Source organism: Archocentrus centrarchus, chromosome 15, assembly GCF_007364275.1.
Source record: "Archocentrus centrarchus isolate MPI-CPG fArcCen1 chromosome 15, fArcCen1, whole genome shotgun sequence".
NCBI classification, from domain to species: domain Eukaryota; kingdom Metazoa; phylum Chordata; class Actinopteri; order Cichliformes; family Cichlidae; genus Archocentrus; species Archocentrus centrarchus.
The window spans coordinates 22,085,579-22,099,997 of record NC_044360.1 but is presented as its reverse complement, the minus strand read 5'-3'; the positions used below and the strand labels follow the sequence as shown (position 1 = coordinate 22,099,997).

The 14,419-nt window shown below is 40.6% G+C and overlaps 4 protein-coding genes across 5 annotated transcripts; 3 read left to right on the top strand and 1 right to left on the bottom strand.

The window, feature by feature from the left end:
- The first annotated feature begins 933 nt into the window (after nucleotides 1–933).
- LOC115793691 (glycine N-acyltransferase-like protein 3) lies at nucleotides 934–3,533 on the top strand. The gene is made up of 5 exons (XM_030748793.1): nucleotides 934–1,385; nucleotides 1,458–1,565; nucleotides 1,662–1,782; nucleotides 2,510–2,642; nucleotides 2,751–3,533. The coding sequence occupies exons 1-5, from the start codon at nucleotides 1,311–1,313 to the stop codon at nucleotides 3,148–3,150; spliced, it is 837 nt and encodes a 278-aa protein (XP_030604653.1). The 5' UTR covers nucleotides 934–1,310; the 3' UTR covers nucleotides 3,151–3,533.
- Nucleotides 3,534–5,017: 1,484 nt separating this feature from the next.
- Nucleotides 5,018–7,315, top strand: LOC115793693 (glycine N-acyltransferase-like protein 3). Of its 2 annotated transcripts, none has more exons than XM_030748795.1 (6): nucleotides 5,018–5,080; nucleotides 5,653–5,819; nucleotides 5,892–5,999; nucleotides 6,127–6,217; nucleotides 6,565–6,697; nucleotides 6,824–7,315. In XM_030748795.1, the coding sequence occupies exons 2-6, from the start codon at nucleotides 5,745–5,747 to the stop codon at nucleotides 7,221–7,223; spliced, it is 807 nt and encodes a 268-aa protein (XP_030604655.1). In that variant the 5' UTR covers nucleotides 5,018–5,080; nucleotides 5,653–5,744; the 3' UTR covers nucleotides 7,224–7,315. The 2 variants fall into 2 exon arrangements, with proteins under 2 accessions (XP_030604655.1, XP_030604654.1); XM_030748794.1 differs by having other exon boundaries at nucleotides 6,097–6,217.
- Nucleotides 7,316–10,497: 3,182 nt separating this feature from the next.
- Nucleotides 10,498–12,206, top strand: LOC115793647 (glycine N-acyltransferase). Its single transcript, XM_030748712.1, has 5 exons — nucleotides 10,498–10,655; nucleotides 10,740–10,850; nucleotides 10,949–11,057; nucleotides 11,533–11,659; nucleotides 11,769–12,206. Exons 1-5 carry the CDS (start codon nucleotides 10,578–10,580, stop codon nucleotides 12,178–12,180), a joined length of 837 nt encoding a protein of 278 aa, XP_030604572.1. The 5' UTR covers nucleotides 10,498–10,577; the 3' UTR covers nucleotides 12,181–12,206.
- Nucleotides 12,207–12,277: 71 nt separating this feature from the next.
- Nucleotides 12,278–14,118, bottom strand: mgme1 (mitochondrial genome maintenance exonuclease 1). Its single transcript, XM_030748711.1, has 5 exons — nucleotides 13,440–14,118; nucleotides 13,118–13,346; nucleotides 12,895–13,027; nucleotides 12,624–12,754; nucleotides 12,278–12,416 (listed from the first exon to the last, which is right to left on the bottom strand). Exons 1-5 carry the CDS (start codon nucleotides 13,951–13,953, stop codon nucleotides 12,383–12,385), a joined length of 1,041 nt encoding a protein of 346 aa, XP_030604571.1. The 5' UTR covers nucleotides 13,954–14,118; the 3' UTR covers nucleotides 12,278–12,382.
- Nucleotides 14,119–14,419: the final 301 nt, after the last annotated feature.

The window sequence follows — 14,419 nt, the reverse complement described above, 5'->3', positions numbered from 1 at the left end:
CGGGCCGGAAGCGTAAATGTTTTATAATGTTGTGGAGTGATGATTTGTGAATGAAGGGATATTTTTTTTTATTACATTTTGTATTATACTTTACTGAACACTCTACCTGTCACGGCGTGGGGAAGGAGTGGACACAGACAATCGCTGAAATGAAACAGTAAGTTTTATTTACAGTGAAAACGGGATGGGATCGTGAATGGGGATCTCAGGAGATGAGTCGGTGAGCTCTGGCTGAGCGGTGTCTGATGACGTGGGATGCAGGGAGGAATCCTGAGGGGGCGAACAGTGGCAGGGTTAGTGAGAGTGGGTGGCTGGCAGCGTGGTGAGCGGTGACTGGAGACGAGACGGAGCAGGCAGGCAGGCAGGAACGTCCACGGAGGATCTGACGCAAGGACCGGAGAGCAGGTAAGTCAAGGTAAACGTTTACAAGGAAACAACTCAGAGAATGGCCAACACTAACTGTGACTCAGTCAATGATCCAGCGAAGACTGAAGGTCTGCCTGCAGCTTAAGAAGAGCTGCATGATGAGGCAATTTGTCACAGGTGTGGAGAAGCGATGCCAAACACCTGCCCAGGAAGGAGGAGTCTCAAGAGACCGCCTCCCAGACGGCTCTGAACCAGTCCCCAAGCACGCCCACATCATGGAGGAGAGAAAGAAAGAGAAAAACACACACCCATGCACCAAAATCCTGGGACATGACACTACCTGAAAAAAGTTTTAATTTATTCTTGAGTGATCATTTTGTACAGTTTATTTAAGAAAAAAAAAATCCAGACATCACAATGTATGGGGAAAATTAAAATTCATAAAATTCTTCATAATTATTAAAAAGTATCGGTATCATATCAGTATCGGCAATACTGCCCTGTATTTAGTTGGTATCGGATTGATACCAAATCTTGCAGTATCCACTACTGAGTGAGCGAGCCGCAGCAGCACGGTGCGCTTAGGCATTATGTCCTTACGCATTACAAGGCCGAAGAAAAAGTAGTTCCCATCGACCCAGTCTCATTTAGGCAAGATCTCAATAATTTAGTTACTTATTTCTAACGTATTCTTGTCAAGATACACTATCTCAAATGACTGAAGTATTGAAAGTATTGATACTTGGATTTCAGAATCGATTTTAAAGCATAAAGGTCTGGCATCGGAAGTACCGCTATTTCAGTATCAGTCCACTCATCATTTACAGTAACATAGTAACCCAACAGAGATTGACTGAACTGTTAATAATTTATAAAGGTTGTTCCATTTTAGTAGATGAGTTGTTTTAAATCAGCAAGCTGGTAAAACTGCATCAGTAAGAAACATGAAGGTCCTGAACAGAGAGGAGCTGCAGATCGCTGAAGGAGTTCTGCTCAAACACTTTCCGAAGAGTTATAAGGTAACTACTACACAAAATTGTGCGCCTTTGTGCTTTTAAGCCTTTGCAGCACTAAGTGTTTCGTGCTTTTAGGTGTACGGTTTTCTGTACGGTATCAACAGGAACAAATTGACTCCACTGCAAGTTGTCGTTGATGCATGGCCGGATTTTAAAGTCATCATCTGCAGACCGGACCCCGAGGTGAGTTCCAATCCCGTTGGAAAGCTGGGCATTGCTTTTCCAGACTGATTTTTTTTGTATGTCACATGATTATGTCGTCTTTTATTTATGTCACAGAACAAACGTGCCCTGAATTTCATGAAAAAGGTGACATACTACAGCACGGATGAAGAGACTGTAAAGAAAATGCTGACAGAGGAGAATACAGTTGATTGGAGCAGGTATTTTGTAATAGGAGGTGAGTTTGGCTAAATGCGTAAAATAAGCGCTAAATATGGTGAGTTTCATAAAAATGTAAAAGTCATATCGAAATTCTTCTGCATTTACTATTTAACTCTTGAAGATAAATTTTGATAATAATAGTTGTTGAGCTTGGTCGCGTAGCCTTCTTCTTCTTGCATGTGGATGGACACGCGAGACGAGACTCCCATTTCCTTTTAGCCTTTAGGCATATTTATTTAACATAACAGGAGCCTCTCAACAACACGCACACAAGACACATTTTTCCGTCCGATTCTCTGTGTTGACGGTTCCCATGGTGAGAACAAACACATTAACGTAATGACGTCACACTCCGACGTACCGTAAAGCGTCAACCAACATTCCCCATCTAATGAGCAAGGGCGCTACCAAAATTAAATAGTCACACTTAATAGTAACACAATTTTAACACAGTTTTTCTGATTTTACAACAGTGGCGGCTCCAGAAATATTTTTCTGCAGGTGCTAAGGGGGGGCTAAGCATTTTTCTGAGGGTGCTATGAAGGATCATTTGTTCTTTCAGTTCTCAACACAAGCTATTTTCTTGGGGGTGCTACGGGGGTGCTATGACTTTTCCAGGGGGAGCTATAGCGCCCCCCCAAATCCCCCCACGCGCCGCCACTGTTTTACAAACTACTGGTATAGTCTTATTAAAAGGAGAAACAATGAAGAAGACTTATATTTCAATGTTTTTTGTTCAACAGGAGTTGATTTTTCCTGTGCACCAATGCTCAAACAAGTGTCTTCTGACAGAAGAGTTAACCACAAAGTCAGCATTTTAGTGCATCTTCTGTATTTGCCAGACACCAACCATCTCCACATGCCAGTGGTTGACAGGTATAGTCTGATAATTAAAATGTATTTTATGACATCTGCATATAATTCACTTAAAAACTTCGGTGATGTAAAATATGTTGTTTCTTTTCTTTCCTTTTTTTTTTGCAGTGAGCTTGAATCAAGGATTTCGTCTCTCAATCTTTCCCATGTTGACTTGGTGAATAAAACCTGGAAGTTTGGAGGAGATGAGATGGGTTACAGGAGGCTTGAAAACTTCATCAGTAACTTCCCATCATGCTGTATCACAGACAGCCAGGGTCAGCCTGTGTCCTGGATTCTGGTATATGATTACTGTGCCATGGGAATATTGTATACTCTCCCAGAGCACAGAGGGAAAGGCTATGCTAAAGTCATCATCAGCACCTTAGCAAAGAAACTCCATGCCGAGGGCTACCCGGTCTACTGCTTAATAGAGGAGGACAATGTGCTGTCCTACAAACTCTTTACAAAGATGGGCTTCACCGAGGATCCCTCTTACAGGGCTGCTTGGTTTGAATTCAATTGTTGAGTTAGATTAAACAAAATGAATGTCTAGCACACATTTTTATCAAGTTCATAATCTTTAAAAATCATCTTAATGTGGAAAAGTAGAACTAAAATGACTGCAGCCCAAATAAAAAGTCCATTATTGCCTCTACCAAGGAGATTATGTTTTTGATAGTATGCTTGTGATTCTGTCTGTAAACACAATAGTTTGAGAAGTTTTGACTGGATTCTGATTCATTGCAGGGGTTTTGAGTGGGGTCGTGTTCATCTGTTAATCCAACAATCATTAAAATTGGATATACATCTTTTAAATGTGCAGCTAACTTTTTTTTTATCATATTTGTAATTTTGTACACATCTTCTTAATTTGTAAAAATAGAATTAAAATGAAATCAACCCACATAAAAAGTCAAATTTAGCATCACCTTTTTCTTTTCCTCTGTTTGAAAGAATATCACTTTTAGTCCATAATATATTATGATAGTGTATACTCTTAAGTGTACAGCAAATATCCCAGGAGGACTGCATTAAACCTGGGCTGTACAAAATTAAAGAATAAGTGAGGGCATTGATTGACAAAAAATAATACAACAATAACTGTCCAAGCCTGCGTACCACAGGTAAGGTTGAAAATTCCATGCATGAATTGAGCCCCTGGATCCTGAAGGATCTAAATGAGTATGTGATACTTTCTTGGAGGACACACAGATTCCTTGTGTGTTGCATCAGGAGTAAACATCTGCCAAACATGCAGAACTACTCGCTGTGGTGACCCCTGGTGAACAAGGGAGTAGTTGAAGGTGCTATACTTTCTTGAGAACATTAAGGCACTGTCTCACAGTTTTATTTTGATATATCTTTGTAAAGATATGGTGCAAAATTTCCAATTTTCCACTATTTCACAATGGTAAAGAATTCTGACCTTCCTGGATCCAGATCCGCTCCAAAGGTATTCTCTAATTTGTGCCTTTCAAAAAAAACCCTGCTAGAAAACAAATCAGTAACATTACCTCTGTGTCAGACCAAGTCTGTTGACAAAGGCAGAGGGGAAATGTTTACTTATGAGTAATATGAGATATTTACATGATCTGCTGGTGAGGACAGGTGAATGGGCTTAATTATGTTAGAAGAGGAGTAATGAGGTGGAAGAAACTTATTTTATTTAGCAATTAAAGAGGGCAGCATCCAGCTTCATAAGCCAAAACAGTGTCTCCAAATTCTATAAGGTGACCCAATAATTTGATTCCCAGGAGGCAAAAGGTTAACGTAAGAACAATGAAAGTGCTGTGCAATAAAGAAGCAGTCCATTGTTTTCTGCTGCCTTTCCCTTTGACAATACGTCATTTTAAGCAGCAGTGCAATTAACAGTCTCCATGGTTGTCCAGAGTAAGAACCAAATCACTTCGTGCTTACTCGAGTCTCAGTCACAGCAGGTTAATTCTACATGGATTTCCATGTACTGTAAATAACCAGTGTTTGACACCTACACGTCACTGATATTGCGATAGCTTTGTACACGCTTCTGAAATAATAGAAACCACAAGGGTCCAGCCTTTGAATGAACATGTAGCTTATTCACACATTCATTCGTCCATTCAGGCGCTCAGAAACAGAGCCTGTTACGCTCCGTGAAAACTTAGACACAAGTGCAGAGCACGGTGGGAAGATTAAAGCGAGTTTTTATTGTAAAACACAACAGTCCTAAGGCAGGATTTGTTTGCTACTCAGACAGCAGTCTCCACAAGTCTCTCTCTTCTTTCTGGCTCTTCTGCGAGTGAGCTTGCAGTCTCACCCTCTACCTGTGGCTGGCGTGCTGAGGATGGCGGAGGACAGGTAAGTAGACAAAAGGTTTTAAAGGAGCAGCGCTTGCGTTACCGCTTCCGGTGCAACGATCAGGCGTCGAAGCAGCAGTCTCTTATTGCCAAAATCTTCATCAACAGCACAGCAAACAGGTGAGTAATGGGGTGCTGGATCGCAGGTGCTTGATTAAAGGGGCGGAGACATTTCCACGTACCCCGCCTCTAGAAAGTAAAGCATAGTCTCCACATACACACTCACACAGACAGAGGAAAGAAGAGAGCAGAGCAAAAGAGTGGAGAGAGAGAGAGGGCAGCGGTAGAGATGTTATGATGAGGCGCCTGGAGGCCTCCTGCTTTACCAAAATCTCCATTACACAAAGCGCCGTTTACCAGCTCATTTAGGAGGATTGACATCTGCTGGTCATTTGACAGCATTCCTACTGTTACATTACATGTGGGCTAGTGGACCTTTTAACGCAGTTATGCAGCTATTATGTCAAAATCTCCATGTGAGGTATTCCAAAGTGATTAAATAACTATATCCTGATCGTGGTATATCAATGACGTAATATTGGTGGTATATCAAAGTTTTTGAGCAACTCGAATCACGAGACAGACACGTGATTTCATAAAACGGGTTTGTCTTTTGTCACGTGATATACTAATAAAATATAGGGACCCCGACACAGGCTTTATTTGGAAACGCTCCCCTTTACTCGATACAGGCAACGGGGCATTGGTATCGGATGTAACGTCACTAGGCAGAGGGCCCTGTAGAGGTTAAAGTGCATTGGTTAGAAAACTCCACTGTCCAAGCATGAAGGTCCTGAACAGAGAGGAGCTGCAGATCGCTGAAGGAGTTCTGCTCAAACACTTTCCGAAGAGTTATAAGGTAACTACTACACAAAATTGTGCGCCTTTGTGCTTTTAAGCCTTTGCAGCACTAAGTGTTTCATGCTTTTAGGTGTACGGTTTTCTGTACGGTATCAACAGGAACAAACCGACTACACTGCAAGTTGTCGTTGATGCATGGCCGGATTTTAAAGTCATCATCTGCAGACCGGACCCCGAGGTGAGTTCCAATCCCGTTGGAAAACTGGGCATTGCTTTTCCAGACTGATTTTTTTTTGTATGTCACATGATTATGTCGTCTTTTATTTATGTCACAGAACAAACGTGCCCTGAATTTCATGAAAAAGGTGACACACTACAGCACGGATGAAGAGACTGTAAAGAAAATGCTGACAGAGGAGAATACAGTTGATTGGAGCAGGTATTTTGTAATAGGAGGTGAGTTTGGCTAAATGCGTAAAATAAGCGCTAAATATGGTGGGTTTCACTTCACTACATTTATTTGACAGCTGTTACTATTTACATACATATTTTTACAGACAAAACATGAAGTTTTACAGATTCAAGGCCAGTAATGCATCGGTAGATTTTGTAATAATCAGTAGTGTTTAACATAAAAATGTAAAAGTCATATGGAAATTTTTCTGCATTGACTATTTTAATTCTTGAAGATAAATTTTGCTAATAATAGTAACACAATTTTAACGCTGTTTTGCAACCTACTGGTAGAGTGTTTTGTAAGGGAAAACAAAAAAGTCTTCTATTTGAATGTTTTTGTTCAACAGGAGTTGATTTTTCCTGTGCACCAATGCTCAAACAAGTGTCTTCTGACAGAAGAGTTAACCACAAAGTCAGCATTTTAGTGCATCTTCTGTATTTGCCAGACACCAACCATCTCCACATGCCGGTGGTTGACAGGTATAGTCTGATAATAAAGATGTATTTCATGACATCTGCACTTAATTCACTTAAATGAGCTTCAGAGTGATGTAAATTATGTTGTTTCATTACTTTTTTTTTTTCTTTTTTTTTTTTTTTAAACAGTGAGCTTGAATCAAGGATTTCATCTCTTAATCTTTCCCATGTTGACTTGGTGAATAAAACCTGGAAGTTTGGAGGAGATGAGGAGGCTTACAGGAGGCTTAAAAACCTCATCAGTAACTTCCCATCATGCTGCATCACAGACAGCCAGGGTCAGCCTGTGTCCTGGATTCTGGTATATGATTACTGTGCCATGGGAATATTGTATACTCTGCCAGAGCACAGAGGGAAAGGTTATGCCAAAATCATCATCAGCACCTTATCCAAGAAACTCCATGCCGAGGGCTACCCGGTGTACTGCTTCATAGAGGAGGACAATGTGCTGTCCTACAAACTCTTTACAAAGATGGGCTTCACCGAGGATCCCTCTTACAGGGCTGCTTGGTTTGAAGTCAACTGTTGAGTTAGATTAAACAAAATTCAATTCAATTCAATTTCAATTCAATTCAATTTTATCTATATAGCGCCAAATCACAACAAACTGTCGCCTCAAGGCGCTTTGTATTGTGGGTAAAGACCCTACAATAATACAGAGAAAACCCAACAGTCAAAACGACCCCCTATGAGCAAGCACTTGGCGACAGTGGAAAGGAAAAACTCCCTTTTAACAGGAAGAAACCTCCAGCAGAACCAGGCTCAGGGAGGTGCAGTCATCTGCTGTGACCGGTTGGGCTGAGGGGAGAGAAAGACATGCTGTGGAAGAGCGCCAGAGATTAATATCAATTAATGATTAAATGCAGAGTGGAGTATAAACAAAGTAAATAAGGTGAATGAGAAACAGTGCATCATGTGAACCCCCCAGCAGACTAGGCCTATAGCAGCATAACTAAGGGATGGTTCAGGGTCACCTGATCCAGCCCTAACTATAAACTTTATCATAAAGGAAAGTTTTAAGCCTAATCTTAAAAATAGAGAGGGTGTCTGTCTCCCATTCTACTCTTAAGTATCCTAGGAACCACAAGTAAGCCAGCAGTCTGAGAGCGAAGTGCTCTGTTGGGGTGATGTGGTACTATGAGGTCTTTGAGATAAGATGGTGCCTGATTATTCAAGACCTTGTATGTGAGGAGAAGAATTTTAAATTCTATTCTAGATTTAACAGGGAGCCAATGAAGAGAAGCCAATATGGGAGAAATCTGCTCTCTCTTTCTAGTCCCTGTCAGTACTCTAGCTGCAGCATTTTGGATCAGCTGAAGGCTTTTCAGGGAGCTTTTAGGACAGCCTGATAATAATGAATTACAATAGTCCACCCTAGAAGTAATAAATGCATGAATTAGCTTTTCAGCATCACTCTGAGAAAGGATGTTTCTAATTTTAGAAATATTGCGCAAATGCAAAAAAGCGGTCCTACATATTTGTATAATATGTGCATTGAAGGACATATCCTGGTCAAAAATGACTCCAAGATTTCTCACAGTGTTACTGGAGGCCAAAGTAATGCCATCCAGAGTAAGTATCTGGTTAGACACCATGTTTCTAAGATTTGTGGGGCCGAGAACAAGAATTTCAGTTTTATCTGAATTTAGAAGCAGGAAATTAGAGGTCATCCAGGCCTTAATATCTTTAAGACATTCCTGCAGTTTAACTAATTGATGTGTGTCATCTGGCTTCATTGATAGGTAAAATGAATGTCTATCACATATATTTATCAAGATCATATTTTTTTTAAATCATCTTAATGTGGAAAAGTAGAATTAAAATTAAAATGAATGCAACCCTACTAAAAAAGTCCATTATTGTCCCTTAGTTCTCTGTCTCATGCTTAATTGCCCACTCTGGACTAACACGCATATTTTTTCATCCTCCTTTGTCAATGTACTCATAGGCTAACAGACTGTTTTGACTGGCTTTTGTTTGTTTGTTTTTTTTTTTCTTTCTTTTGTGGTTTCAGTCTGTTTTTTTGTTTTTAACGTTTTTTTGTTTTCATTTCCTTCATGTGTTTAATTCTGAGAAATTATAAATAAAGTTGTTTTTTTTTAAAAAAAGTCCATTTTTGCCTTTGCCAAGGAGGTTGAAAGGTTCAAGGTTCAAGTAGCCCTCCCACTCTCTGTTCGGCCTCCTGCCTTCAGAGCCTCTGGGCCCGTTCCACCAGACAGCTTTATTCAGTCTCTCAGGAGACTGAACTCTGCCCCCTACCCCTGGACTGTAACACACTTAGCTGGTTGCACACAGGGACCCGGTACATTCAAATCTTTATTGCTGCTTTCTTTACACTTCACTGCACTTTACTGCAACCACTTGCAGTACTGTCATACCTGCTGCTGTTGGTCATTTGCACTACTGTCCATGTTAACATGCTGTTCTATTTCTTTATTTATATTCATATGTCCATGTACATCTGTTACTATATTCCACTTTTTATATTTACTGCCACTATTGTACATCGATTTGTTTTTTATAGATTCCCTGGAGTTTCTTTTCATCTTTTCTTAACTCTTATTTTACACTAAGGTGAGAGAGAAACAGTATTTTGATTGTCCTGTATGTCCTTGACAGCCACTGACAATAAAAATCTTTGAATCTTACACAATCCTCCTGTCAGAGAGACTGGGGAGTATGAATAGAGTGGAGAGTCCACAGCTGAGGGAAAGATTTATGTTCACATATGAGTAATATGAGACAGTTATGTGATCTGCCAGTGAGGACAGGTGAGCGGGGTTATTATAAGAGGAGTAATGAGGTGGAAGAAACTTTTTATTTGGCAGTTAAAGAGGCCAGCTCTATAAGCCAAAGCAGTATCACCAAATTCAACAAGGTGACCCAATAATATGATTCTCCAGGTAATCAGTGCTTACAATCAAACCTCAGGAGGCAAAAAAATCAAACACGAGATTCTCCCCTGATTGCACACCAGTATTGTAACTAACAAAATGGTCTAGTTCAGCTCAGCGATTCTCCACTAAAAACTTGCTGTCACTCAATATGAACAAGCATCTAAATGATTTCAGCTCATTCAGCCTTTAGTCACTCATGTCATGCCACTCTGCTCTTCAATGCACCTTTTATTCCCCTTCTCTCACACATACACTCCCTCCGATGTGTCAGCAACTTCCCCTTCTCTGCTGTGCAGTAAAGAAACAGCCCGTTGTTTTGGCTGACTGTTCTTTTATATGAGGCTAATTTCCTGCTTCACACAGATGTGTTCTCTTTCTTTCTTACATGACTCTAAAATTACCAGCATACCCATTGTGAACTGAATCCAAGTTCAACACATTTTAATGCCCGCCCCTTTTCTGTTTTGATAATTCAAAATAAAAGTTTCACATTCCCGAGAAAGTGTTTCATTCTTCAAGGCCTTGTGTTGTGTTTGCAGTATTAAATTTGATACCTGGTTGTGCAGAAACAGCTGTGACATTCACTCACTGGCACTTTGTTTTGGGTAAGCCTTGCTAGTAATGTAGAAACATTCCTCCAAGATTTTGCCTCATAATGACATATCATTGCACATTCCTCCATTTTCCTCTTAACCTCTGGGTTCAGCAAAGCATTTTCATGTGTTTACATTTTATATTTTGAACACAAATCTGAATTTTAGTCACCTTCAATTACTGTGTGAGCTACTGGTGGAAGCGGCAATGGTTTTCGTACGTTCCCTTTAATTTTACGTCTCGAACCAAGTGGAAATCATAACCTCAGCCTGGAGGGGGGAAAAAGCCCATTTAGCATTTCCGTCGCAGACCGTCGACTTCCGATCACCTCTGCTGTTTCCCGAAGTGTCCGCTGTTTATTTTTCCAGAGTGAAAAAAAAAATAAAATAAAAATGGCTTTGGAATTGTCCGAAGATCAGTTAAAAACAGCAGAGACCGAGCTGAAGAAATATTTACCTCGGTCACAGCAGGTACGCACAGTCAGATCTGCTCCACTGTCAATTCAACGAGGAGCCGCATGCGCTGTAAATAACCAACTGCTGAACTGATTTAAGGTTTACGGGTTTCTGGTGCTCAGAAACAGAGTCAGATCGGACCCCGTAAAGGTTTTAGTGGACAGATGGCCACAGTTCCGCGTCATTGTGTGCAAACCACAATGTAAACAGGTACTGTTTGTGCAGAAATAAAGGCTTGCACACACACACACACACAATACATTGTTTAAATGCCAATTCAGTAGTTTCACGTGTGGTTTTTCTTCCAGATGAGTGACCTCTTCAAAGACACACTGGTTTTTGCAAATGATGATGATGTTCTAGAGGAAATCCTAAAAAGGTCATCTGTTATTGACTGGAGCAGGTACCTTTGTGTTGGTAATGGAAACAAACTTTTTTATTGTTTGCATTGTTACTGAAAAATAGCTCGGAAGTCAGGTCATTGAACTGTTTATTCCCTCACTCTCATACAGTAGCCCTAGACATGGTCACTGAAGTGCATTATTCTACACTCATTTTCTATTAAATAATTACATCAGTAAGTGAAAAGACACCCTAACACCCGGTGTTTTGCTTAAACTCATTCATGTACTTCTCACTTTAAAGGGTAAAATGGCTTTTAGAAACATTGCTTTCCATTGTGGTCAAAGTGCTGCTGTTGTTATCATTTAGTGATAGGCAGATATGGCACCATTAAAAAAAAAGTTAGGATGCATTTATGATTGAACTTTGTACTTCTCATAGTGGGAGTAAGTTTAATTTTAATCCTGATTTAATAAATCATTCAAGTTAAGTAATTAAAAACAGTTCAAAAAGTTTCACACATTCAAGTATTTAATTACTTCCATTAAAGGAACCAGTATCCCCCACATTGAGATATTCAGAGCAGTGGCATCAGAGAAAGGTGTACCCTGCAACAAACTGGCAACATGTCACTTGATGATACTGGAGGATGTGTCCAAGCTTCCCTCTGCAGACAGGTATTATACACACACACACACACACACACTCAATCATAGCATGAGAAAAAGCACTGTCTTAGGTCTAACATCTCATTAATAAAACAGGCTTTGCTCTGTTCCGTGTCAGCTCAGGGATCTCACTAAGCTCTCTGAATGAATCACACATTGACTTGGTGAACCAGATGTGGAAGTTCGGAAACAACGATGGGGCTGACTGTATGATCCGCAACATGATCGCAAACTTCCCTTCTTGCTGCGTGCTGGATGCTGAGGGAAAGCCCGTGTCCTGGATTCTGACCTATGCATCATGTTCTATTGGAATGCTGTATACATTGCCAGAGCACAGAGGGAAAGGCTACGCCAAAATCCTGGTGAGCAGCTTGGCCAAGAGGAATCATGCACAGGGCTACCCAGTTTACTGCTTCATAGAAGAGGAGAACACCATGTCCTACAGGCTCTTTGCAAACCTGGGCTTCACTGAAGATCCCTCTTACAGGGAAGGCTGGTTTGGTTTCAATGATGGTCAAATATTTCAATGAAGGACAGAATATAAGTTAAAAAAAAAACAGAAAAAAAGAAAAGTAATTTTACAGCTTCCTATATTAATGTGTTGCAGTCACAATGTAAGCAAATCATTTTAGAAAAGGATTGGAATAACAATGGTAGTCAGAAATGTGGATAATAGCTCTTTTTTGGCCCTCTTATTTAACGAACATGCTAGATTTTTTTTCTCTCCACAACTCATTTCTTTTCTGCACTTGATGCACAGCTGGATCTGAAACAAAGAAGGAAAAAAAAACAACCATTTGCATTACAAATGTGCATAAATACATCATTCAGTGCTTAACATCCATCATCTAGACACTGACTCTAAGTATAAATGACACTCAAGTATAAATGACGAATCGAGCATGGTGTATGAAACAAAAATCTGAGTTTAAATTACTCTGCAAAAAAATAAAAACTGTTCTGACTGCTTTACCTTTTTTCTGTGAATTCTTCAAGTCGCAGCAACCAAGTTTTCCAGTACTCCAACATCAGCTCTGAGTTGAGCTGGTGAGCATGAGCAGGAGAGCCATCCTTGTAGGCCACGACAATGAGTCCATTTTCAACCTGCAGCGGTAACACCAGTGGGTGGCACACAGTAATCACAAAGATATATTGTTAACCAAACTGACTCCAGGCAGAGAGATACAGTTAATACAATATTTGTTAAATACAAGCTCTTCACATCATTTATCTTAGTAGATCACCTGGTACTTGTAGTTGGCATCACTGTTTAAAGCCCCAGCATAGGCCGCTACTTGAATAGGATTATCATATGTGTTGCTTAGGAATGGTTTGGGTTTATCGGAAGTCTTCCAGTCTATAACACACAGTACACCCCTGCAGAAAAAAAGTTGGATGAGAATAGTTAAAGAAATGAGAAAAGTCAAGCCTGGTGAGAAAAGAGGTCAGTAAATTAGGGGTTTTAACCTGTAGCGAGCAACACAATCCACAACTCCCAGGTAGTTCAGCGTTTCATGCTGTACGGTGCTTTCAATAGCTCTCACTGCACGGATGTCTTCCAGGATGTCAGAGACACTCTGCATGTATCCCTGCACCTCAGGTGGATACTCTGAAGGATTTCTGTCTTTCCATGTTGCATGTGACATAAGAACATCCTCCAAAGCTGAATGGAAAAGCTTCCCTTGTCTAAACAAATCTGTTTTGAGTACAACAACACCGAGTCACTTTCAACTTATCTCACTACATTCATAAGAGGATAACCTAATGCATCTGAATTTACAAGTCTTACTTTGGCTGTATTCTTTGAAGCCTTCCTCTCCAAGCTCCGCAATCATCTTCTTCTTCCATCTCTCCAGGTAGAAAATCTGATCTGGGGAAAGGGTCTGCTGAAGGATGCGGGTCACACTCGGTACCAGAGACCTGCCTTGTCCTCTGTTTAACACAATCCGAGCTGGAGGTCCTGATTCTGGCTCTTCGGTTTCTAGAGTCTCTTGACAGTTTAAGAACGGATGAAGGATTTTAGGCACCCTCGTCTCTGGTCTTGCAGGAGTTTGAGCTTTGACAACAGGTCCATAAACGTGTTCGTCTTCCGCTTGGAGGGTCTCTGGGGTTTGGGAACTGATCCTGCTCGACATGACAGACTTCACAAGATAAGAGTAGCGCTCAGTGTCCACTGTACTGTACGGACTGTTTCTTTTGGGTGCTCGTAAGCAATGACAAGCAGAAAAGTGGCTCACACCGAGGGAGGTGCTTTGCGGTACAATGATGCCTCTGACGGACAAAACTCGCTTAAAAGTGAACATTCTGGCGATTTTCACACAATTGGCCAAGAGGGCGGTATGTTATTAGCTAAATTACTACAGGCAACTACAGCAGGACCGAAGTTTCAAAGTACATTTAAGAGTTTTGTGTTTATTTTCACCGCCTGTGATACTTGCCCCAACATGTTCTGCTGTGACGCCGAACAAACGGGACCGTTTCTGAACGGCGCGCCTTTTAGTGACACATACTCCCGTAGCTGGGAAATTGAGTTCGGAATTGAGTTTCATGAATATGTTTGTAACTTGTAGAAACTACGTTACCCATAACCTAACATGAAAACTACGTCCATCGAATTATTTTCTCGACGGTAGGATTGACATGACTGCCCTAATTTTAGTTACATAGATATATATTTTTTGCTCATTAATCCTTATCGGTGCGTTACTTGGAAAAAAAAAGTGTGCCACCGCTAGGCCCGTGCTTCAGAACACGGTACAGGAATGTGAC